This window comes from Glycine soja, chromosome 2, assembly GCF_004193775.1.
Source record: "Glycine soja cultivar W05 chromosome 2, ASM419377v2, whole genome shotgun sequence".
NCBI classification, from domain to species: domain Eukaryota; kingdom Viridiplantae; phylum Streptophyta; class Magnoliopsida; order Fabales; family Fabaceae; genus Glycine; species Glycine soja.
Window position 1 is genome coordinate 49,421,218 of NC_041003.1, and position 26,112 is coordinate 49,447,329.

The 26,112-nt window shown below is 31.5% G+C and overlaps 3 protein-coding genes and 1 pseudogene across 6 annotated transcripts; 2 read left to right on the forward strand and 2 right to left on the reverse strand.

The window, feature by feature from the left end:
• Positions 1-2,343: 2,343 nt before the first annotated feature.
• LOC114372148 lies at positions 2,344-4,252 on the reverse strand (annotated as a pseudogene).
• A 3,351-nt stretch (positions 4,253-7,603) lies between these two features.
• LOC114402588 (pyruvate dehydrogenase E1 component subunit beta, mitochondrial-like) lies at positions 7,604-12,436 on the reverse strand. Of its 2 annotated transcripts, none has more exons than XM_028365222.1 (14): positions 12,280-12,436; positions 12,102-12,147; positions 11,986-12,039; positions 11,798-11,905; positions 11,655-11,717; positions 11,296-11,382; positions 9,660-9,785; positions 9,413-9,546; positions 9,201-9,273; positions 9,017-9,082; positions 8,685-8,723; positions 8,468-8,592; positions 8,264-8,378; positions 7,604-8,017 (listed from the first exon to the last, which is right to left on the reverse strand). In XM_028365222.1, the coding sequence occupies exons 2-14, from the start codon at positions 12,123-12,125 to the stop codon at positions 7,949-7,951; spliced, it is 1,083 nt and encodes a 360-aa protein (XP_028221023.1). In that variant the 5' UTR covers positions 12,126-12,147; positions 12,280-12,436; the 3' UTR covers positions 7,604-7,948. The 2 variants fall into 2 exon arrangements, with proteins under 2 accessions (XP_028221023.1, XP_028221033.1); XM_028365232.1 differs by having other exon boundaries at positions 12,102-12,200; positions 12,280-12,406.
• Positions 12,437-15,677: 3,241 nt separating this feature from the next.
• Positions 15,678-20,501, forward strand: LOC114402597 (grpE protein homolog 2, mitochondrial-like). 3 transcript variants are annotated; one of them, XM_028365259.1, is made up of 7 exons: positions 15,678-15,918; positions 17,088-17,117; positions 17,602-17,827; positions 17,906-18,099; positions 18,174-18,341; positions 19,196-19,324; positions 20,164-20,501. In XM_028365259.1, exons 1-7 carry the CDS (start codon positions 15,778-15,780, stop codon positions 20,275-20,277), a joined length of 1,002 nt encoding a protein of 333 aa, XP_028221060.1. In that variant the 5' UTR covers positions 15,678-15,777; the 3' UTR covers positions 20,278-20,501. The 3 variants fall into 3 exon arrangements, with proteins under 3 accessions (XP_028221060.1, XP_028221044.1, XP_028221052.1); XM_028365243.1 differs by having other exon boundaries at positions 17,602-18,099; XM_028365251.1 differs by lacking the exon at positions 17,088-17,117 and having other exon boundaries at positions 17,602-18,099.
• A 2,929-nt stretch (positions 20,502-23,430) lies between these two features.
• LOC114372156 (probable pectinesterase 66) lies at positions 23,431-25,691 on the forward strand. Its single transcript, XM_028329590.1, has 5 exons — positions 23,431-23,736; positions 23,852-24,059; positions 24,188-24,391; positions 24,823-25,061; positions 25,417-25,691. Exons 1-5 carry the CDS (start codon positions 23,513-23,515, stop codon positions 25,580-25,582), a joined length of 1,041 nt encoding a protein of 346 aa, XP_028185391.1. The 5' UTR covers positions 23,431-23,512; the 3' UTR covers positions 25,583-25,691.
• The last annotated feature ends 421 nt before the right edge of the window (positions 25,692-26,112 follow it).

Consider the following 26,112-nt stretch of genomic DNA (forward strand, 5'->3'; position numbering starts at 1 on the left):
TGCTCGTGGGAGAGGGGGATTTCTCTTTTTCACTCTCTTTGGCGAACGCATTTGGCTCTGCCTCAAACATGGTAGCAACTTCCTTGGATTCCAAAGGTGTGCCCAGGGGACATGAACATGCATGGGTTTGGTTTTCCTCGACAAGTATATTTGAAAAACACACACACACATATTAAGCATCAAACAACGTCATTGTTAACTTAACCCATGTCTCAAAATGGATGTTTTTTGCATTTTATATAGAACTATTTAACTTAAATACACTATATAATCCAATCACCTAGTGTCATATGTGATAAGTTAATTTGTACTACAAAGATAATGTGATACTACAAAGATATATGATAAGTTTGATGATTTTTACCTTAACTATCTTAGTATGATTTTTAATTGGTTAAACGTGTAAAAATCTTTTAGTAGATGAAAATTAAACCCCTTTATATATATGTAAATTAAGTTGACTGATGATTCGTTTAGAACTCACTGCATTTGTTATGTGTTTGTGCAATGATTCTAACCCTTTTTGCTGTTGAAATGATGAATCTTTAAATAGTGACAGTAATTGGGAAGTATTCCAGGGCTTCAACAAACTTAAACGAATTGGAGAACCTTGGTTGCACCATTGTGCATGAAGTGGATGTTCATACCATGAACAAACACCCGCTGCTCCAAAGGAAATATTTTGATCGCATTGTCTTCAATTTTCCACATGCTGGATTTGTTTATCGTGAACATGATTCGTGCCAGATTGAGTATGTGTATAGGAAGAATTTATTAATTTTTTTTGGAAAACATACAATGTTTATATATATACACGTTCTGATGTATTTATATTTAACTTAGGCTTCACAAGCACGTGGTGTCGGGGTTTTTGAAGAGTGCAAGGCAGATGGTAAGCCAAGATGGAGAAATTCACGTTACACACAAGAATGCTCACCCTTTTAATAACTGGAAAGTAGTGAAGTTGGCAGAGGAGCTGGCAAAGTTGGTATTGGTTGAGAAGGTGCCGTTTTATTTATTTGAATATCCGGGTTACATTAATAAGAGAGGATCCGGACATAGATGCGACCAAAGTTTTCCCGTTGGTGATTGTAGCACCTTCAAATTTTCAAAGGCATGTGATGTGGAATCTCTCATTTTGGAGACATGTTCAATTTGAAGAAGAAAGCTAATGAGTTTTTTTTTTCATCCACGTGGAAATGGAGTAGCTAATAGCTATCAGACATCAGCCATTATGATTTTGTTTTGTTGCCAAAATTTAGGGTGCATTTGGTTTGTCTGTTTTCTATTTCCATTTTGACTGAAAATAGAAAAGGAATGAAATATCTTTGGAAATATGTTCTTCATTGAATCATTGTCACACATAAATATATTTGAACTACTTCTGTTGGTAACCTTTGAATTGTAAATAGTGGTAAACCGTCAACAGAATATAACTCTGAATCAAGTGCGTTGGCAAATGCATGCACGAGTGTGTTAGATGTCAGTATTTGTTTTTATTAGAATACTTAGCCATGTTTCCGAATAAATTCAGTTATGTCAAGCTACCAATTAACTTTTCCCTAAAAAAAAAGCGATAGATATATTAATGATTTAAACCAAATGAAATGATTTAATCCATTGAATGATTAAAATATGTTCCAGCCATTGATAGATGTGCATATTACTATGAGAGGACTGCGGTTTACTCTGAGTTTAGGAATTCTTTGACCAACGTGAAAGACAATTGCTAACCCTTTGGCCAAATTGGCTGGTGTTGGACCTTTGAGATGTAGGCAGACTTGAGTGCTGAACATACTGTCAACCTTATAATTTCTGCTCTTAACAACCAAACAATTTTGCTTAGCTATATTGCATTCCTAGCCACAGATAGACTTATTAATTAAGGCATAGTTGCATGCTCCATCTAAGGTGTAGTGGTGGTTTGTATTTATTTTTTCAGGTTCCTATCACAACATGATGCTACTCAATGTCAATATAAATGTTTGTATAAAGGCCACAGTTTTATTTTCTCATAAACCCAACTATTCCAAAAGTTTAAATAGTTGTAAAGACATAATTTTATATTATAACTCTAATGCATCCCCTCACACAAGTGTCCTTTGGGCTTAAAGCATGGATAATACATAGGCCTACAAGTCACGTGATTATTCAACACTTCATTAGAAGAATGGGGTGGCTATAAAAGGGAATTCTAGATCACTTGGTCAATGAGGATCCAATAGAATAATACCATGTTGAAATTATAGAAATTTAGGTATAGCGAGAGGAAAATGAGAGAATAAAAACGGAATACTATGTGAAATGTCATGTTGCAAAACATAAAGCACTAGCCCTTATTTATTCTAATATTCTATCATAATTCTAATTTTACAAAGTCTCAAGAGATAAACTAAGATTCTCTAGATTACTCTAAAGATATAATTAATATAATATTGGATATTTTTCATTTTACAGCTTTATTCCACTAAGTGGGGATTGGATATGATATCTTTCATATATTCTAACAACTTTGAAGATAGAACTTCCTCAATGATAGGTGTCCTATACCAATGGCAGTTCTGGTTCTTGATACCATAGAATTAGGTCCTAACCCTCATCTCCATTTTATCCCATTCCAAACCAGGCAAATTTCTCCATTTTATCCCAATTTCAACACTTTCTACATTGTCTAAATTTCACAATTAAAAAAATAAATAGATCAAATAAATCCAGGAAAACAAAATAATAGAAAATAAGAAAAAAGTAAACAAAATAGTCCTGGTTTAAAAATTACCTTTGGTCTAAACATCCAAGAAAACAGCCCCAGCCATCTGATGATACTAGATAATTCTATTGGCATCCTAGGAGGAGAAGCAATATTCTCAAATATAGATGATCTATGAGAGAATTCTAGTGTTCTTGGCACATGTAATGCTGCCACTCTAGACACCAATGGACCAGAATGACCCACCAAACCTAAAAGCCTTGAATTGGAGGGGAAACTGGTTGGAGGCCTAGGAAGTTCATGAAGCTCACTTATTTGAGGTGAAGTCATAAGAGTAAGAGAAGCACTAGGAGATACTTTTGGAGATGACGACAGAGAACAGTTGACTGGGTTGGTAGGCCCAAGATTACTTGTCAATGGGCCAGAAAAGGCATGTCTTTTAATCTTTTTAGAGTAAGCAGAAATGTAATCACGATTTGAGGATAAAAGACTATCTACTGAAGGAGGCAGTTACTTTCCTTGAGTAATGATTGTGCACTTCTGATAATTGAACCAGAAAACTCATTTCCCATATCTTTGTCATGTTTCTTTTGTTCCAATGGGGATGAATGCCACAAATTCTTTGTAGGTTCACTTAAATTTGCCTGCATATTGGAAGGCTTTGGATTATTTGACCCTGAAGAGGTTGAACTCTTAGCATCAACTGGTGTGGCTAGCACATATGAGCTGAACTTCCGTGATAAAGATGGGCGCATCTGTCTTAGTTTTTCACTTGCATTAAGTTTTCCTGCAAATAGAGCAAAAGATATTCACCATCCATGCTCCTGCATACTTTAAATTTTATAGGCAAAAGGAAATTGAAGATAATAGATCTATTTTTTTACCTTAATAGCTTCAGCTATAGAACCTCTAGATAGTGTAAGTTCCACCTAATCCAACTGTAAAAGAAACAAACGTGGTTAAGCAGAAGTCATCAAGATGAGTAATATAAGCTAATTGAAGTGTTTTATAAACTTGAAAATTAAAAGTATATATTTAGTTTTTGATCCAAAATCTTCATAATCTAAAGTTCATTATTGAAAACTTCCATAGCATTTTTATGCATTGACTAGAGTAGTTAAAACCAAGTCTTCTTGAAGAGGTTCTTGCTCAATCCATCCATCTAGTAACATTTTAATTAAACTATTTACTCATGTGCATAGAGCAGTTAGTCACATTTAAACAAACAAGGATTCAAAGTTTCTGTGCATAAGACTGCAAAATAACTTGTACGGTAAGGTATGATATCATTTTCAAGAAATAAATGGCTGGGTAGCCCGAGCTCGCTCGTCAAGCTAGGCCAGAGGCTGAATGATTGACTTGGGAGGAAGCATGTTTGTGATTGAAGTGCCAAACCTCGCAATTTTTTCAGAGAGCTCTTCATCCTTGTCAAATTGCAATTCTTTCTTTGTAAATTCAATTCAATTCATTAGAGTGAACAACGAGAAGGAGAAGATGAAATCTCCATCCCCATCCTTCTCAATCAGACCATTTCTTTCTTCAACCGCTTCCTCTGCTTTCGCCAACAACTCAACACAACCTAAAGTTATTATTATTTAATTATCACTATTACTATTATTCTACAAATAAATTATCCCTAACCTTCTTCTTTCTATGATACATTACTCCACCCTTATATTTTTATGATTAAATTATATTATATTATAAAAACTAGTTACCCTAAATACTTCCATTGCTTGGTCAAAAGTCATAATAATACCTTTTATAGATTATAGTAAAATATATTTGATTAACAATGGAGAGAGGCATAAGAGTCAGAGTTAAAAAAAATGCTTAGAGGATATCAATTTTCTTAAAAATACTAGTATTTTAGCATCTACAATGCATATGGTAAATGATTGTTTCATATAATTAAAATTTATAATAAAAAAATACTTTTGAGCTTTTGAGCAGATATATACGTATAAATTATATTTTAGATCTTTAAAAATAATTGATGTTGTGATATAACATTATTTTAAACTATTAATAATTTTTTTAAAAAAGGTTGAAATTAAATTTAGAAAAAGTCAGAAATGATATGTTGAAGAAAAAAATAAGAGCTTAAGAAAATTTTCTAAAAGAGTGAGGGAAAAGGTTGGAAAAAGAAGAGGAGATGACAGAGAGAAGATAGGGTGAGAGAAAAAGGTAAAGAGAATGAGGGGAGAAGGACATGGAAGAGAGAAAAGGGTGGTGAGAAAGGATGGATGAGTGAGATTACATGGGAGAGAAAGAGAACGAGAAAAAGAAAGTGAGAGAGAGGAGCATGTCTGAAATCACAGTAAAAAATTCCACCAAAGTGTCAATTTTCTTTGTTTATGCATGCATGACTCAAGCATTTATGAAATTGATGTAAAAAAATGTCCTTGAAAGTGTCAATTTGGTCATTGTCAATATGTGCATGACTTGCAATATAAGTGGCATGTTATGTCATGTGACTACCTATTTAATGTCTCATTATAATTTATTTGATAGGATTAGTGAGACTTTAACGACGTAGACTAATTTGTTTAATGAAATTTAAATGGAGGGATTTATTTAATAATTAGCAAAAAAAATAAATTATTATGACAAAGTCTCACAAATTCAAAGACAAAAATAGAGGTTTATTCATTTTTAAAGACTAAATGATTGTATTTATAATCAAATGAGTTGTTACTCTTTATTTACAATAATTTGATTTTGATTGATTTGAAAGTTAAAAACTATTATGAACATTATATAATGAATTGTTAGTTTAAGTTTTGAAGCACAAAAAAATATTCTTTATTTTTATCATAATATAATGTATATTTTTTTTGTTTTATCTTCTCGTCTTTATTCTTATAAGTATCGTGAAATTTCAATATGCTTCCGACTTTAAGTGCATAGATCTAAACACACCAATGTGTAAACTTTGGAAAATAAAATTACTTATTTATAAATTTGATCACTCAATTTTCACTATTTGCTAATTTTACCATAGTTTTTTCTTATGAATTTTATTATCAAAATTTTCAATTTTTGTATATTTTACCATTATTGACGGCCAATAAAATTTTGTTTTTAAGAAAACAAATGATGTCATTTTATTTTCAATGTAATGATAAAATATGCAAAAATAAAAAACTTGAGTGATTAAATTTACGATCAAGCCAAGGAAAATTACAATTGGATTGTACCAAAACTTTGCCAAAATTTGTTTTTAGGGAAACGAGTATTACCACAACACGTTATTTCACTTTCCAACAATTTGAAAATAAATTCTTCTACAATGGTTATTAGTTATTACTATTATAAAAGATAATATAGTGAGTGATAATCCATTTTGATTTAGTAGATTTTTAAAAACATAATTAATAAGACATTTTCCAAAACAATTGTAGTTACATAGATACCATTTTTTATTAAAATTATGAAGGTTCTTAAAGGCATGTGAACTAGATTTTGACATCAATTACATTAAATATTTATAATTTAATAAACTAACTTAATAACTTTTGAATATAAACTTTCATCTACCAATTAGTTTTTAAGCTTTTAACTATTTTTTCAAAACAAAACTTAAGAGCATGCTTGGGACAATTGAGATTTCACAATTTTAGCTTTTTTTTTAATAAAATAAGCCGTTTTAAAATTAAAAATGTCAAGTATATAACATTGAAAAATACTTAATGCTTCATTAATTTTGACTGCAGCACAACACAACCTTTGTGGTGGGAATCCCAATCATGGGTTCGAACCTTGGGGGTGCACCCTATAATTCCAAGACAACACTTTATGCAGCATGTCAATGGGAGGCCTGGAACAAAGAGGTACAATGGATGGAAGAGCTGGTGGATAGCCCTGACTTGGTCGATTTGGCAGCAAAGGAATAAGGTCATCTTCCAAAATGAATCATTCAATGGAGCTAAGCTGCTGGAGGATGCAGTGTTTCTGCTTTGGACATGGCTTAGAACTAGGGAGAAAGATTTTTCTATACACTTTAACCAGTGGTCTAGCAACCTAATAGATGGTTTCTGTAATTAGGATGGCAATCCAGCTGAGGGTTATGTACATGTATGTACTGTTAATTACTCTGGATCCTATCAGCTTGTAGACAGCCTGATCACTGAATCCAGTAGTATATCTAGAACTATACTATACCTTTAGTACCTCTGGTACTTCTATTTATATATAACTACTTTTGCTGACCAAAAAAAAAAGAAAAGATAATAGATTTTTTTTTTCTAAAACATCAAACAAAAAGATAATTGAAAAGTTATGGGTGGAGAAAAAAAAAAAGAAAATATTTTTTTTTTGTTTTAAAGTTCAGAAATTAATACAATGTTAAAAGAATAAACAAAAAAATTAAAGCACTAAAATTATACTCATCTATCATATCCTTCTTTTATCTTAAATATTTAGTAAATCATATAACATTAAGTAGAAATGAAAAAATTCCCACTATCTTTGTCCTCCAAAACCCTACCACTCGAATATACTATTGTAAACAAATTGGAATTGCCAATGTAAGCGGCATATATTTTGCTTCGGAATATCAAAAATAGGCTTTCAATTTAAATTTTGCTATATTATATTCCTCTGATAATACACCGACAAATTATTAAATGAAGTTGTCTATGAGACTATAAAATTAGTATTTTAAAAGCACTCTCAACACATGATTCACGGTGAAAAAAACTTCTAACAAGGATCAAAATTAGACTCAAACTTTGGCAATGGATTCAGAATCTTTTAACATAGTCCAAAATGTAAGGTTCCAGTCTCTTATTGACCAAGGAGTCGAGGACACAAAACCAAGTACCCACAACCTAGTTCTCCTCAAGAATACGGACCTCACATCAAATCGAAGATGAACTAACAGCAAGTTAGATCTTTCAGTAAAGTGGTCCGTTGGAAATAATGTATTCAAAAAGTTGACTCCAGAAACACAGAAACCTTCCTACTGCTTTGTGTCATTGTTGTGCAAGTTATTTATTATTAAACATTAACTTCCTCCCAGATATGCTGAGAAGGGGAAAAAATGTATAGCATCTGAGTCCTGAAAATTAGGACAGTATTATGCATACAACAGAATCTTTTAAACCAAAGCCTAACATAACAAATGAGTTAAAATCAACATTCTTTGGTTGCAATTTCTTCCTGCTGTTTTATGGCGGAAATTAGGGAAAATTTGTTTCTGCAAAGAACTAACCAGGACAAGAAAAATTTCCAGAGCATTCAAGCAGATGCGGCCAAAGGCACAGATCTGTAGCATGCTCTCTTTGCAGCACGAACAATATCTTCAACCTGTACATCCGCATTTACCAGGAAGCAATCAGATTTAAATGAAGGATAGACATGTACCAAAACCTTGAACAAATTAGCATCTAGCTCTTTATCAAGATACAAAACTCATCTCTTACAAAACCATCATGTCAGGGCATTTCACCCATTCAAAATAGAAATACATTTCTGGATCAAAATAATGAAAAAATATCTTCCAAATCATGCTGACAAAGTCACAGAAAACAATTAATATTTAAGAATCATTACCTGTGGGACAGCCATTCTTTCCAGATTTGCTGCATATGGCATGGGAACATCAGCCCCGGCAATTCTCTCAACCGGTGCATCAAGATAACCAAAACTCTCCTCAATGACAGATGTGCTGTGCAAGAGAAGTACACACTCATGATTGCCAAGAGTTAACCAGTAAGATACATTCATACAAAAACAAATCAATGTAAAGAGATAAACCAGATTTCAGCGCCAACGCCATGCTGAGGAAACCCTTCTTCAACTGTCACCAGCCTGTTGGTTTTCCTGACAGAAGTATTGATTGTGGATCGATCAAGTGGCCGGATTGAACGCAAATTAATGACCTGTGTGGACAAGAACATCACTCACCACTATCATAACCCAAATGAAGTTTCTGCAAAAAAGGGGGGAAGTTCATTATAAACTAATGTTTTACCTCAGCACTGATTCCTTCCTTTGCCAGTGTCTCAGCAGCCTAAACATCAAGAGAAGAGATATTTAAGAATGTTCTCTACTTTGGTAGTACAGAAAGGGGTCAGAGATTTCAATTTTTTTTAAAAAAAAATATAAAACGCCACATAACACGCCAACCCATCCAGAAAAAAAGTTATAATCGATTCTTGTCTTATCTTATTATCTAATAACTAAATGCAAGACAAACCTATATCTTTCACATACTTCGCAGCAAATTGAACAAACAAGACAAGTGAACAATACATAATGCATATTACATGTTTATAATACAAAAGGATCTCACGGTAAACAAACCTTGAGAGCAAAGCCAACCATTTTCGAATAGGCTGTAATAGTCACATCTTTTCCTTCCCTCTCAATCTGTTTAGTCGTAAAATGCATGAAGCAAACAAGAAGTCAATAAGAATGTATTATTGTGTAGTAAATATGGCTCCAAAAATCATAAGGGGTATTTAATATACTACAGATAATTGACTACCTTTGCTTTTCCTATGGGAAGGCAAAAACTGGAATCAAGAACTTCGGCCGAAACAGGGAATGACTCACCATATCTAGAGGACATAATTCATCAAATTAAATATTTTTTGAAACAAGAACTGATGCCAAAATCTATGACTACTCATTTTCATGTACAAATCAAGCAGCAAAAGAGTCTTTTTTGGGGCGGGAGAATCAAGCAGCACAACTTACAACAATTCATTTTCAAGGAAAACAACAGGATCAGGGTCCCTTATAGCAGCTTTAAGCAAACCACGAGCATCTTCAGATGAATATGGTGACAAGACTTTCAACCCAGGGCATGAACCATACCAAGATGCATAACACTGCATAAAGGCAAAGTTGTTGGGCATACAAAGACGAAACCTGAATTATTTATCAGTTCTCAAATAGTTAAATAAAGTTTGTCTTTAAAAGAAAGCAGCTAGGAGAACCATACTTGAGAATGCTGAGCACCAACTCCAGCAGCGGCACCATTGGGTCCTCTAAAGACAATAGGCACAGATATTTGCCCAGCAGACATGTAGTTTGATTTTGCGGCAGAGTTAATAATATGATCTATTGCCTGCAACAAAGGTTAAAACTGAATAATTAATCTGCTAGCTAATAAATCAAGATGATGCAGTGGTATATCAATAAAATGAAGCCCAAAACTAAACACCATTACACACGTTGACCCAATATTCTTCACAGTTTATTAGTATTTCAACATTCAAGCTACCAAAGCTCAATATTAAGATTGTAAACATAAAGGCTTACTTCATGCAGAGGAAAGACATTTCATCTTCCAACATAATTCATACCTAAGAATAATACTTGAACATAGAAGCAATAAGAGTTGACAAGTAACAAAATTCCAGCAAAAAGGCCTGCCTGGCATCTAACAAACTAGATTGATTTGTATGGCATCGATGTGATGTTCAAACTATTAGTTCAACACCACAAAATTGCTTGATTTTTTAAGCCAAGAATGGTTGTCTCTGTTAACAATAAACTGAATCCCAACCACAAATCCTTAGTTTTATATCTTTAATAACAGGGTAGTCAATCACAGAATTTCACAGCATTTTGTTTGTTGTCCCCACAATGCACAAAGCATCACTTTGGATTTTGATAGAACAGAAATCACAAGCCCTAAACATGTCAAACCATGACCACTATTGGGGATTTCGTCATGTGCCCTGCTGATTTATGTTGTCATATCCACCATGCCCTCTCCCTCTAGCTTGAGCTTCATCATTTTTTTTCTGGCCAAAGGACCCAGCTGCATGCCATTTACTGCCATGCATTGTTTTCCATCACGCTCCCTCCACTCTCTAGTTTGAGGTTCACCATTTTCGAAAGTTTGTTGTCGTTTTCCAGCAACCCACTGGTGTTCTACGTAGCAACTCCCATCCTGTCACCTCAGTGAGTCCTTGGAGACCCCCTGTGTTTTGTTTAGTAGTTTTCTACTTTTTGTCCTATTGCGTTGTGTAGTTTGCACTTCATAGTCCACATGGCATTATCCCTCCAACACCTTAGAGGCTCAAACTTATTAAGGTTTGGCACTTTACTTTTTATATCCTTATGATCCTTTGTTGTTATTAACTTGTTAATTATGCCCAAGATTTGTAATTTGTGATGATTGTATGTCTAGACTATATCACTATGACTTTTGATTAGCAATGATGAAATGTTTTTCACTGAATAATTTTTATTTTTGAGCATTTATGTATCAACTGTAAATTAATTATCTCATTTATCTTGTATACATAATCTTCAGAATAGTTGCTTTTGCGCTAAAGCATTTTTGGGGTTGGCCATGCACATCTCTATCCTTGATTGATAACTATGATTATCAACACAGCCTCACATGGAAGTCAACATTTTTCCTAGTGAAATGAATCATCATGTGTTGAAACCTCGTAACCCAGGTATTCTTATCACACAGAAGACATAACTCACACAATGCCATCTAATAGCTTTACATAACATTGTACATATACATAAGTTAAGTGGCGCAGCAGTAAAAGACATATCACTTAACTTGACACTCAATTTAAGAAAGAAAGGATGCAATCAAGATAAACTCCAACCTGCATGGAGAAGTTAAAAGTCATGAACTCCACAACAGGCCTTAGACCATAGTAAGCAGCGCCAACTCCAATCCCAGTAAACCCAGCCTGTATTATATTTCACAAAAAAATTATGTCAATCCAACAGCTGCAACCAACTATAAAAAAAAATCATGTTATTTTCCTATGAATTTTAAAGTAAGAAGCTAAAAAAGGTAAATTTGGATGTTCAATAAGCAATCCATTATGAAAAGTTAGAAGCAGCTGCTATGCATGAAGAAGAACACAGTTGGAAGGAATGCATCCGAAAGGCATCAGCGTTAGTAAATCCAGTGAGTGAAAAGGAGAATGCAAAAAAAGTATCAAGTAAGAAAAAAGACCTCAGTGATTGGAGTATCGAGAACCCTCTCGGGGCCATACTTGTCGAGCAGCCCCTTGGATATCTAAAATGAAAGTTAAGTTAATGAAGTTCTTAAGAGGAGAGGGTGGCAAGACAAGTAAAGCAACTAAGGAAGCAACCAACCTTGTATGCACCCTGATATTCCCCAACCTCTTCACCCATCAAGAACACTTTAGGATCAGCTGACATTTCCTCATCGAGTGCGGAGTTCAGAGCCTCCCTGACAGTAATCTGCATCGAAACAACAATGGCCAGTTTGATATTTGATAGTAAGAGATGAAGAGATTAGAGATGAGAACAATAATACACACCTCTTTAGCTGCAGAAGACAAGTGTCTGATTGCGGAGAAGGCAGGGCGAATACTCTGCAAATAAAATAAAATAAATCATATGGAATAGGAATCAGACTAGAGACTTGAGACAGTACCTTGTGCCTTATAACACCCAACATCTTCCTTCCTTCCTTCCTTGATCTTCAATCAAGCAAACCAAAACTAGTAAGTAATCATCGACAACAACATCTATGCTGGAAACAAAAACCCTAAGACAATGAGGCTGGTGGAATCAAAGAAAGAAAGATCTCCAACAAAAACAAGAATCCGCACCTCTATGCTGTAGCTGGATCCGATCGCCACTAGCTTAACGATGGATGCACAACAATCAAATCAACCAAACCTACACCCTCCTCCTCCACTTTTATTTATTCTTTTTCTCTTTTTATTATTTATATCTAAAGACAGAAATTATTGACAATATCCTACAACGGTAAAAAAAATACCTTCAATATAGTATTTTACAAATTTTATTAAATAATAATTGACACTTATAAAATACAGTAATTTATTAATAATAATTTTCTTTTAATTATAAGTCTTAGTATGTGGAGTGTGGTTGGTGAGTTGCCTAGGGGGGAAGAAGAGCCTGCTCTTGTACGCGTTCGGCTCCTCTGCATTTCCTTCTAGTCCCCTGTAATCTTTCATTGACACGTGGTTTAAGAGTTTTTAACGGTTGAGATTTGTTTTACATTTACAAGTTGATGAAATGAAATAAAACAGGATGCAACTTCCACTTTAATTGGCCAAACAACGTGTAGTTTTGACAATAATAAAAACATAAATTAAAAAAATATACACAAACTTTCTTAACATTTTCCGAGAAGTAAAGATCCATCATCTTCTCCATTGATATACTATAAGTGTTCTCCATTATAGTAAAAGCTGGTCATTCCTTATCCATTTACTTGCAGTTCCTACTGTTGTTCTCTTATTTTTACTTTGAGTTCTGTTATTGTTACTGATAAATTATGAAATTAATATAGTTTTATCCTTTTAAGTGCTTCAAACATAAACTTTGATTTAAAAATCAATTCAAATTCTATTTTCACAGTGGGTTCGGATTATCAAACAGGAACATATAATCTTCAAATTAAAATTTCTCAAAGCGACAAAAATATGAGTACAACCCCAAGTCAATAGTAATAGGTGATTAAGTGAGATTTATCAATTGCAAAAGTATTTTGGTTTTGATTTTGGTAAGATACTACTATTGAGACCCACCGGTAAGACCAGTGGTGGTCCGAAACCAACACTACTACAAAACTAGTATTTTACGACACTTTTTCTACGACGGTTGTTTAGAGAACCGACTTAAAAAGTGGTGTGATGACATTTTTGTAATTATGATAAGGATAATAACATCTTAGGATACACATTCTAAAACGGTTAATAAAAATCACCTTAAAATGTTATTTATAATTAAATTTACAATGAGTTTTATAAAATAACCGTCTTAATTCTTGAAAACATAAACGCGCCCTAACTTCTCCTTTTGCACTAGTCTCGTGCCTTCCCTTGGTATTGTATATTATATATTTATTCCAAGTGTGTTTCGTCTTTTCGAGACATTGATCGGGAAAGTCACAATCATAAAGGAAGGGATGCTAAACATAATTTTAGAAGGGGGTTACCACAACAAAAAAAAACCCAAGTCTTGGTAGTTGACTTGCTTACTTGTTAGAGTAAGGTAGTTAAAGTCAAAGTTTATTAGACTAATCCCACTAAGATGACAGGAAACTGACTTCCGAGCATTGTTAGCTTGGAAGGCTAGTAGTTATAGTCCATGTTAATTCATCATTTTTATTTCAATTTAACGTCTCTAATTTAAAAATTGAATGGGAATTGAGATTTCATTCAAAGGGAAAGACATCAAATATTTGGAGTTTATTTTTATATATTATATGGATGATTTGCTCCATAAGGATCATGATTGAGAATTTTTTTATTGTCACCGTTGATCTGATTTATTCTTTGTTTTTCTTTTTTTAGAACGAGAGGTCGTCATACTTTTTATATATATTTTTTTAAACTATACTTAGTATATTTTTAAAGAATAAATTATTAAAATAAGTAGTTTTAGTTTTTCCTTTCAATTTTTAGGAATATATTCAATTATAATTTTAAAATATTTTTTTAATGAAAAATCTTGTGATATTTAATTAAAATTTTTAAATAATAAAAATAAGTCTTTTGTTATTCAATCAAGACAATTATAATTTTTTAAGGAGTCCAATAAAATTCATTGATATTCAATTAAGAGTTTTTAGAACTCAAAAAATATTGTGATATTTAAAATATACAAATTTTAATGAATTATCTTTTATGATAGATTTTAATAAATTTTATTAGATTTTTTTAGTAAAAAATATAAATATCATACTCATCAAACAATTCCACCCAAACACTATAGCAATTTTCAAGACTTTCTTTTTTTTCTTTTTCTTTTTTCCCAATTGCCAAGTTTTCCTTTCTTCCAAGTTTTTGTTTCTCCCATCACTGGTTAACTAACCACTTATTGAAATCAATTGGTGTAACATGAAAGAATCTAAACCCCTGAACAACCTTGAGATGTTTTTGAATGATAAGTAATAAAAGTTGAATCACATACATGCATATTATTGAGATCAATCATAGGGACGTTGTTGTTGAAAGTGATTTTGAGTTTGCAAGTATTGTTTATGAATCTGATACGAATATTGAACAAGACAGACAATGACTCGGCTTGAAACAAGTTTATTAGTTGCTTTTTGGACGAAATTTGTAAATCTCACTCTTGCACTTCTTGTGTTTGAGTTTTTGCATTAATAAAATATTTTGCCTATAAACAAATGTTATATAAGAAGACATGAAGTTATACTCAATTAGCTATTAAAAGATTGATATTTATTTTATTAATTTTACTTTTCTTTATATTTTTTATCGACTTTTTATAATTTTGAATGTTTTCAAAAAATTTATAAAGTCTTTTAAAATCTTACAAATCTATAAAATCCTTTAAAATCTTACGAATTCATGGTATAAACTCACGAATTATAAAATTTTATTCATAAAATTATTTTATAAAATTTTTAAAAATCATTATATTCCTACAAAATCTTTTAAAATCCACATAATTTTTTATATCAAAATTATCTTTTAAAATTATAATTCAATACACTTATTTAGTTTCAAAATATGTTTATTTTGAAAGTTTTCTATGATAATTTAAAGATATTTTTGTATGATGGTAACACAACAATTATAATGATAACGTGGGTGACAATAATGGTTAACGATAATAACACTGATTGATCATAATAATGATACCGACAATACTAATAATAGTAATTAGAATAAATCTATCTAAGGGATAATTTTGTAATTATATAATTCTCCACCTCCTAATAAATGATAATTTTTAAAAATATTTATTATTTTTACACAAAATTAAAACTAATTTTTATTTTAAATTGATAATAGCCTTAGCGTACTAAAAAAACACACAACTAGTACTCAAATTTGCATTAGATATAACTTTCACTATTGCATACTTACAATAATAACGACAATTAATTTTACATTAGCTAACTTCAACCAACATTATAATAATAACAATAAGAATATACACCTAATTTTCCACTAATTAAATTAAAAATATATATGTATACCTAATAAGAAGTCCCAAATGAGGGAGCCCAGGCCCTACCTATCTCCTCTAATTGATTCCTCAGTTCTGTTCTATTTTTCGTAAACTCTTCTTCTTCTTCTTCATCGTCCCGAGGCTCAGCGATGTTCTTTCATAGGGTTTTGTCCCGTGTCTCCACCAACATTTGCCGAACTTCGCTCCTCTCTGCTTCGCAAACACCCCAACACTTGTCCTCCTTCGCAAATATCAACTTACATTCCCTTCTTCCCCATTCACCCAACAAGGTACTCTTCCACACTTTCCCAAAATAATTTGGTTTTAGGGTTTTGCCAGGGTTTTAGGAGCTTGCTTATAATTTTACTGTTTTAGCCGTTTCGCTATTTCATTCGATTGGATCCTGTTCATTGATTTTTGAATTCGGTTCCTTGTGTTGAGATATATCCTACTTGGCTTTCTTTTTGAATAATATGTTAACGTTTGAGCTAAGTTGCCTAAAATTTTCAGTGATGATTTTTTTAATAATTAGGGGTTATGACAGCTTGTGTTTCAGAAATTCGTATTTTATGCAGTTTGGAATAGGTTGCATTAGAGTGTAGCACCTAGTTGTTGCTTTTGCACTTCTTTTGAAGCTAATTTATCTGTTTTAGCAATTGGTTTTGAATTCAAATGTTCAGAAATTTTATCAATGTCATTTTAGGGTTTAGAAAAAAAAATCAGGATGAAAAGTCTTCTGTCATTTTGCTGCTGTTCACTTTGATTGTCCATTCTAGCCAGGGTTTTATTAGGTGTGTTGTGTTTTAATACATTAATTAATGAAGATTAATGTTACCTAGTGCTTTTTTTAAGAGAGAAAAAAGGTTATAAAAAGTGTTTTCTCTTTTCTGGAAATAAGTATTTAATGGTTGACAAATTTTAAGAAGTCATTCTTGAGTCAATTTCAAAAGAAAAAGTGATCGATGAAATGAGTATAACTTTTTTATTTCTTGATAAAGAACATTGTACCTGAGCTTTTATCTTACTATGTTATGTCCTGTCTTCTAAATTCTAATCCCCCTCTCATTGTTGATCACTGTCAATTTTTTAAAATATTTTTCCTAAGGATTAGCGGTGTTTTAAATTCCTTTTATCTTACAATAGTTCTCTCAAAATTTTTGTTCTTCTGATTAGGCATGGCAAGTGTACCTGTCCCAGTGGGGACCGACCCGGACTCGCCCTGACTTTGACTGGAAAAAATTGAGTTGACTGGGTTGGATTCGGGTTTTTCCTGATTGAGAAAGTCAGGTTTGGGGATGGGGTCAGGTATGCTGGTCCCCGCCCCTGCCCCACTCTGATATAATAAATATTTTAAATTACTATTATAACTTTACAATTTTAATGAATTAATGCTTGTTTTATACATGAAATTATTGTTTTCCTTATAATTGTGTGTAATTTTTACTTAATCTGTTGCTAAGTACTTGGAATTTCAATCTTGGTAAACAAGGTATCATGATTACTATTTCTTTAAGCTGTTAAAAAATAAATAAGATCAAGCAATTTTTACTTGAAATTTCCATTTAGCATGCTGTAATAGATTCAGTCCAATTACAAAAAAAAATGTGTTGTTTTCTCCTTTTTTTATGAATTAAAAAAACAAGATAGGATTGGGGGCGGGGCGGGGCCGGGCGGGGTGGGGAAACCCGACTCCCAAGTGGGGGCGGGGATGGGTCTAATTTTTGGACCCTGACGGGGATAGGGTGCGGGGGCGGGGAAAACTTGGGGAGTTGGGGAGACGAAACCTGCCCCCGTCTTGCCCCATTGCCATGCCTACTTCTGATGTAGTATATGATACTTTGAAAATTGATTATATGGTGATTGGTTTCTATCATTAGCCTATTCTCTAGGACTCAATTATTTTTATCGAGTGAATTTTAGTGATGCATTTTAAAATTCTCTTTAAGGTTGCAATATGCTTTCTAATGTTCCAGGTGATTCCTGTTCAACTCAATTTGTTGCTGCCACCAATAAATTCATTATCAGCTCCAAGATTTGGGTTTTCTTCATCAGCTTCAACTGAAAATAATGACAAGAAAAACAGAAATAATGTGCATAATGGAGATTCTACAAATGCTGACCCTGCAAAAGCAAATGAAGAGGCAAAAAATAATGATCAGGCTAGGCAAGACAAACCTGCAGATAAAACAGAGGAATCAGGTTCTATTTCAGATTCTCAATCTCAAACTGTCAAAAGAAGGAGGAGAGGTTTTAAACGAACTGCATTTTCTGATTCAGATTCAGAAAGTGAATGTGACCTATCCAGGGATGATTTAATTAAACTTGTGGCTGAAAAGGAAGAACTTGTGATGTTAAAGCACAAGGAGATTGAAAAAATGCAGGATAAAGTTCTGCGTACTTACGCAGAGATGGAGAATGTCATGGAAAGGACTAGACGTGAAGCAGATAATTCAAAAAAATTTGCTTTACAGGTCTAAATTTGATCCCTTTTGTCCCAAATAATTTCCTCTTCAACTTTGCTCTGAGTGCTTTAAGTATGCTGTAGAATTTTGCAAAGAGTTTACTAGATGTTGCGGACAATTTGGGAAGAGCTTCCTCGGTTGCAACGGAAAATTTTTCAAAAATTGATACGTCTAGTGACTCTGCTGAAGTGGTAAAACTCCCGAAAACACTTCTGCAAGGTGTTGAAATGACAGAGAAACAATTAGTAGAGGTAGAATGTTATACTTTATGTTGTATCTGTTTAATTTCAAAAGTCATAGCTAATCTATTATCAATATTTTCTTCGTTTTTATTATTTTAAGTTTTATTCCCCATTTCTTTTCATCTATCTAAGTTCCTCATTTATATAGTTTTGTTTAGTAATGATAGTGGAATGATGGTTAATTGAGTGAGTGTGAGGGTACCGTAAAAGTGATTTGGAGGGACTAGGAGTAGAGGCTTTAAGCTCAAGTTTGAGGACATGGTTGTTCAGGTGCTGTGAGATTTTGGGGGGCTTGTTTTCATTTTTAAATGACCTTCTTTTTAAACCATGAACGTGTTGGAAATTATTTTCTTATTCCAATTTTTCATAACTAATTTCTGAATTGTTATTTAAAAAGAAGAATAGTTATTTTGTACTGAAAGCACTTGATTTACAGTGGTTTGATTGTAAATTGGATATTTAGTATACCTGTTGAATTTTGATGAGTTGATGGGTGTGCTGGGAACTGGGGAATTTGGGGATGGACTTTAGTTCCTTCATGTTTCAAACTCAACTTATAATCATATTACAAAAGTTTTTGCCAGTTATATTTTACTATGAGAAATGCTAGCAGTACACTCTTTTTAACACACACTGTCCTGTTGGTTTAAATTTTTTGGAAATCATAAAAATATGTAATGAATCTCATTCATGATTTTGTAGTTTTCAATAAATTTTAATCAATAAGAGTGTGTGTTAGAGAGTGTGCCACTCCTCATTTTACAATACTATACATTATTGTGTGCTTGAAATAATATGCTTCCTTGGACAGTAAAGTGCTTCGGGCTTCAGCCTATTGTAAAACTAATTACTTCAGCTTACAGGTACTTAAAAAGTTTGGTGTAGAAAAATTTGATCCTACCAACGAGCCCTTTGATCCACACAGGCATAATGCCATCTTCCAAATCCCCGATGGTTCTAAGCCTCCAGGAACTGTTGCAGCTGTTCTGAAGGTAATATACATAATTTTATTTTTTAGTGGAAGAACTGTGATTCACTTTTTCCAATTTTAAAATTTATTTTGACATTCAAAACTCTTGATGTGTTATTTTTGGTCTATGATGCATGGTTACTTAAAAATTGGTGGCATATGTGCATCATATTCATATTCAATACTGTTACTTTTATGATAATACTGCATTCGTATTTTTATTGTTTCTATATCTTTTCTACTGAGATACAAATCCAAGTCATGCTCTCAACTTCTCACCTTCCAGCAAAGCACTTCTCACTCTTGCAATCTTACCATCCTCAGAATCATCACAAAGAATAACATACTTTCATCCTTTTCAAATGAGTTAAAACATTTGGAACTCTAGTTGCAGTGTTAACAACTGAATGAATTTAATTTAGTATGCTAATTTTCTTTTTAAAAAAATAATCCTATTTGCTTTTTGGAGGAGCTAGTAACACTTTTTAAACATGTTTTCTATTATTGGATATGTTTCATGTTGGTGCCATTAAAATAACTCTGGTCCCTACTTTATTTAGTGGGACCCAAGTGCAACACACCTAATAATAAAAGGTGGTTTGCAAACATTTCTCTTGCATATTATATTGAATCGTGTTGGACATGCAACACACAGTTTGGTTAACTCTCTTTATATTTGCAGTTCGTCAAGTTCTAGTTGATCTTTGTTAGTGTTTATGAAAACTTTTTTTTTTTGTTATTTAAACCCAATCATCTGATTCTTTTCATGAAAGAATGTGGTCTTATTCTTAGTTTCGTTGGGCAGGTTATTTAGAAGATTGAAACCATGAATGAAAAGCTGTCTTATGGTTGTGTTTGCAGGCAGGATATATGCTTTATGATCGTGTTATTCGGCCAGCGGAAGTTGGTGTAACCCACGCAATCGAGGATGAAAAGAATAATGGAAAAGATAGCGTAGCTGATAAGGGCTCATAGGATAAAGTAATTCCTGAGTGGCTTCTATTGAGTGGGATGGGGGGACTTTCAAAATGTGAGAAATGGAATTTTGAAAGTAAATTATTACTTACCAAATATTTGTCGTCAAAGGGGGCATGAGAATATAAATGGTACAATATATTATCTGAGATTTTTCAACTTTTCATTATTTGTTTGAATTTTATACTGATAAAAAAATGTTATTTGGTGAGATTAGCATGAAATTTTGCCCCGTGAGCCTATTATTTTAGAATAGGCTAAAATATATTTTTTATTTCGAAGTTTGTTTTTTTTTTTTGTTTTTTCTTACAAAATTAAAATATGACTTTTTTTGACATAAAATTAGATTTGAATGAATTCAAACTTGAGTGATATTTTTTAATTTAAATTATAAAATACAATTTTAGAGTGCTAAAAATCATCACAAATTACATAAAAAATAAAAAAGCAAGAATACAATTTTACAACCACCACCTCCAAATCCCGAACTCCCAAATCTGAAAATTGAATTGTAGAGATGAGAGATGCTAAAAACTATTGTGAGAAAGAACTGCACCACCCTGCGTGCAAGAGAGAGTAGAGTGTCTTTGAAGAGATAGAGAGTCATGAGTGAGAACATAAGTGAGCGACTCTAAAAAACTTGAAATTTCAGTGTTGGTTAATTTTTCAGTGAAGGTTGCTTGGAGTGTGAAGTGGCCTTGACGAAGCTTTGATTGGTGTTTTCTGGAGAGAGGACTATATATATATATATATATATATATATATATATATATATATATATATATATATATATATATTCTTTACATCCCTCTATCTTGTAGAAGAAAGGGAGGGGAGGGAGATTTGGGGTTGAATCATGAATTGAGATACGGTTAGGATTTTAACATGGGTCAATGTCTGATTTTAACTTAATAAGCACAATTATTAGACACATACATTTGAACATAATCAAACCTAACTCTGGATTAACAAAATAATATTATAATTTTATGAGAAAAATATGTTTACTGAGGTAAAAAATGAACGTTGATTATTTTACAAGCATAACAACCAACAACAACCATACAAATTATGTGACTCACGACCACAAAATTTTATCTGGCCCTAATTAAAATGTTTAGACTTTAGTGTATGACTGCTATTCCAATTCACATTTTTGTCATCTAACCGATCAGTGTAAATGAATAGTAAAATCACAATTTTCAGGTGAAAGTCTTGTATACAGGCTTAAATTTAAAAGAATTCATCATATTTTTTTAGTAAAAAATTAATAATCTATGTACTTTATTATAAAAGAATATCCTTTTTAAACACGTTATTCTCTTAATAATTAGTATATATAGAGTTTAATGTTTATGATATTATAAAATAATTTTACATTGTCATTCAATCATACATCACGATTATTTAAAATAATTATTTTAAAAGATAACAAACTTATTAAATATGATACGTTGTAATTGAATAAATGTGAGAAAAATCGTCCAAATCAATAAATATTATTTACTATTAATTTTTATAAAACATAAAGATTTTATATGTTGACAAAAAAGACCTATTATATCATTATCATATTTAAAATAAAATATTTTTCTTAAACTTTATTTTGGATCTCATTTATCGTTGCATCAATCTCAAGAAACAATCTCAATTGAAAGCCATCCCTTCCCTTTCTCATCGTCAAAAGTCAATTTTTTTTACAAGAAAAGTCAATTACTCCTTAGTTAATGTAGTTTCTTTTAATTAAAAGTTGACTTACGTTAATGAATTTTTTTTTATAAATTTTTAAAATAATTAATGTCAGTATTAATGTATATTTATTATAAGCCTTTAAAAAACTACATTTATTATGATTATAAATTAAAATGTTCATGTATTAATTTCTCAATTAATGTTTTTTATAAATTCTATTTCATAATAAATAACCGTACGTTAATAGTATGATCTAATCAACCTTAAAATAAAGAATAAATACAAAAGATAAATTTATAAAGATGTTATACTAGTTAAATTATTTTCGGTTTTTTAACTATTATAATTAGAACCTAATGATACCTTGAAATATTTCTATAAATTTCGGTCTTCTTGGACAGGCTAGTTAAATAAATTCATTGTTTTTGTTTTGTCTTTGAAAAAACCTTAATTATTTTGAAATGAAAGAAACATTTTTTTAAACAAAATCTATAAAATATTATACCTAAACTTGAATATCAACTTTCATGTAATAATAAATAAAGGCATATGTGAACCAAATGTATTATGCACATTAGTTAAAAACAATTTAAAAAAATAAAGAGTTTCATTATAGAGAAAATGTTTATGATATTAAAAATATACGAATTATTCATCTTTTTTTATTTGTAATAGTAACTAAATTTCATAAAAATATTTACTATATTTTAAATAAAAATATAAGACCTTAGTTAGATAGATAATAAAATAAAGTTAAGAATAAATAGACAGAGAAAAGGGTAAGTTTGCCCTATAGACTATGGCTATATATATATATAAATTATTCTCTTCAATAAATAGAGAGAAGGGGGGAGGAGAATTAGTCTCTTCAATAATTATTTATACATATTAACTTTATTTATTAAATTGTGAAATTAAAAGTTCTCATTTCACTATTTTCTATTTTTATTTCTGATTTTACTTTGTTTCTTATTTTTCTAAAGTTTTTACATAGGAAAAAAAAGTATAAATTAATAAAAATATTATTTCACTATTTTCTATATAAACTTTTAAACATAAGAAATAAATTAAAACAAAAGATATTTTCTCAAATCAAATGACCCGACGAGCATCTTGTGACGATTCTTAAAGTATATGTTATTAAGAATTGTGAGAGAATTATAAAACTTACTTTAAAGCTCTTAAAGATTACATCGTATAAGAAAAAACTTGTTAAGTGTAATATTTATATGATCATAATTGCACAATCGGAGATATCTAACCTTTTTTCTCTCTTACTATGTTTTGTTTTTTAAATTTTTTATTTTATTTTAATATTATATATATATATATATATTTTTGTTTGTGAGAATGACCAAACATGGAGCAAATATTAATTAGTCTAATAAAAATTTATTGCAGATAGAAAAGATATGTAAATCTGACAAGTAATTTTTGTTTGTTCTGGATAAGAGATCATGTGTTTTCCAATTGAGTTAGAGGATATTAGTTTATATATGAAATAGACAAAGAATGTTTGCTAATTCAACATAGATCAATTGTAATGGAGATGCTTCTTCGACCGGTCCTTTTTCCTCTTCTATTGTTTCTTTTCTGCTCTTCTTGGGTTGAAGGAGCCATGGATTGTTGGGGGAACAAAATCCAACACACCATCGTAGTTGATCAACATGGCAAAGGAGAATTCAGAACCGTTCAAGCTGCTTTTGATTCGATAAAGGAAAACAATGATCGATGGGTCAAAGTTCACATAAATGCTGGCACATACACGTAAGTTGAAACTTGTAACGTTATTGCTTATACTCTATGTTTATATGTATAATTAATTAAAGTATTGATTATAGGAGTACTGTTTTATTTATCTATTAATGTAATTACTCTGCAGAGAGAAAGTTCAAATTTCCATTTACAAGCCATGCATCTTTTTAGAAGGTTCCGGCAAAGAGGTCACGACCATTACATCAAGTGGCTTCCACAGTACTTCCACCATTAATATTAATGCATCAAGTGATGACAACAGCCAAAGTGACAACACGGGTGCTACATTTGTTTCTTTTCCATCCAATGTTATTGTTATTGGCATTACTTTCGAGGTAATTAGATAGTAATTAATTAACACATAAGTAGTATATAATATACTAGCTAGTACTCCATATAGCTAGCAAAGATTTTATTTTAATAGCACAAATCTTGTCTTTAATGTCTCAAAGGGCAAATGCAGAACTCGTTTAATCTGGTGGGATCACAATCCATCGCACCTGCACCCGCGGCAGCCATATACGGTGACAAATCTGTGTTCTTTAAGTGTGGTTTCGTAAGTTATCAAGATACTTTATTTGATTCAAAAGGACGTCATTATTTCAAAGATTGTTACATTGGAGGTGAAGTGGACTTTATTTATGGAAGTGGTCAATCTTATTATGAGGTGATATATTTAACTCCTACCACCAAGAGTGATAATATATTGATGATTTACTAGAATTATATTTTTTTTACTGAATGATGATCATTTATTATATTTTATTTTTTATTAATCCTTTGAATATATTATAAAATAAAAATATTAAATGAAAAGTTATTGAATACATTTATTATTTTGAAAATATAAAATATATTACATTTTTTTTTTATTTTGAAATGATTTTAGAGAAAAGTAATAACACACTTTTTATAATTAATTGAAATTCATCGAAAATAACAATTTTTTAAGTTTCACTTGTTATTTAATGACTATCTCTTCTAAATTTAATCAATAATAAAGTGTGTGCTACTGGGACTTCTCAATGATTTTATATCTCTTTTTTGAATTATTTGTAATGATGGAGCCTTATTTCATTTTATTTTTTTTACTTGCAGGCTTGCACCATTAATGCTACTCAGGAAAGATCTTTTCCAGGTTTTGTAACAGCCCAATTCCGAGATTCAGAAATTGACACAAGTGGTTTTGTATTTAGAGCTGGTTGCGTAATGGGAATTGGTAGAGTGAATCTGGGAAGAGCATGGGGACCTTATTCAAGAGTTATATTTCACGGAACATACTTATCTCCAATAGTATCACCAGAAGGATGGAATGCTTGGGATTACACCGGCCAAGAGTGGGGGTTCACTTTTCTTATTTTTAATTATAGTATCACAAAGAAACGATTGCTATCTTTTACAAGAATGGTTTCACCAAAAACGCATAAAACTAATAATCTTAATCTTTGGTCTGAAAAAAAGGTTTGGAACTTTTTATTTTATTTTAAGTGAAAAAGGGAGAAAGAAAGGCTATATACTATAAGAGAGTTTGAAAAGATATCACAATTCTTTTAGTGCAGTAAAATATAAATTATTTGCAAAGGATCTTGCTAAGAAATATGACAAAATCAAAGTCATTAAACTCTATTATATTTTGTTTTTTGTAATTTTTATCTGAAAGTTCGTAAATATGATAAATTTACGTGCATGCAGGTCTAACTTAACTTATGCGGAGGTTGATTGTACCGGACCAGGAGCAAATACTGCAAAACGCGTTAAATGGGAAAAGAACCTTACTGGTTCACAGTTAAATGAATTTTCTTTATCATCTTTTATCAACCAAGATGGGTGGCTTTCCTACTTACCAATTACATTTTAGTGATTTCTTTTCCAAAATATGGGGTAACATGTGTATGGTTAATCAAGATTGGTATATATAATTTTTCAATTTCCTATGGGTTAATCTCCTTGTGTTTAATCACTCCAAGCTAGGAATTTTCATCCAGAAAAATGAAAACAAAAATCACTTCAAGCAACAAAATGCCTACCATCTTATGTCATGTTGAAATTTGACTAATTGAAATTTCCATATTTAATAGGCTATTTCCAATATAAGAACAATTCGTCAACTCCCCTTTCTTTTCAAACTTACCAACAAGACCACCACCCCTTTAAAAACAGTTCTTCTTTGTTAAGACTCAAGACAAACATCTCTTAATTCTCAAACAGGTTAAACCATGGATGTTAGCTCGAAGACACATCCAATCAGATTAGTTTGCACTCTATGCACCAACGGAAAACCTGTTTGAGAATGAATTAAATAGCAAGTGCAATATGTTTTGTTTTGATTAAGAGAACACAATCGCAAAATAAAATAGCAGTGAATTTGAAAAGTGATATGTAGCTATT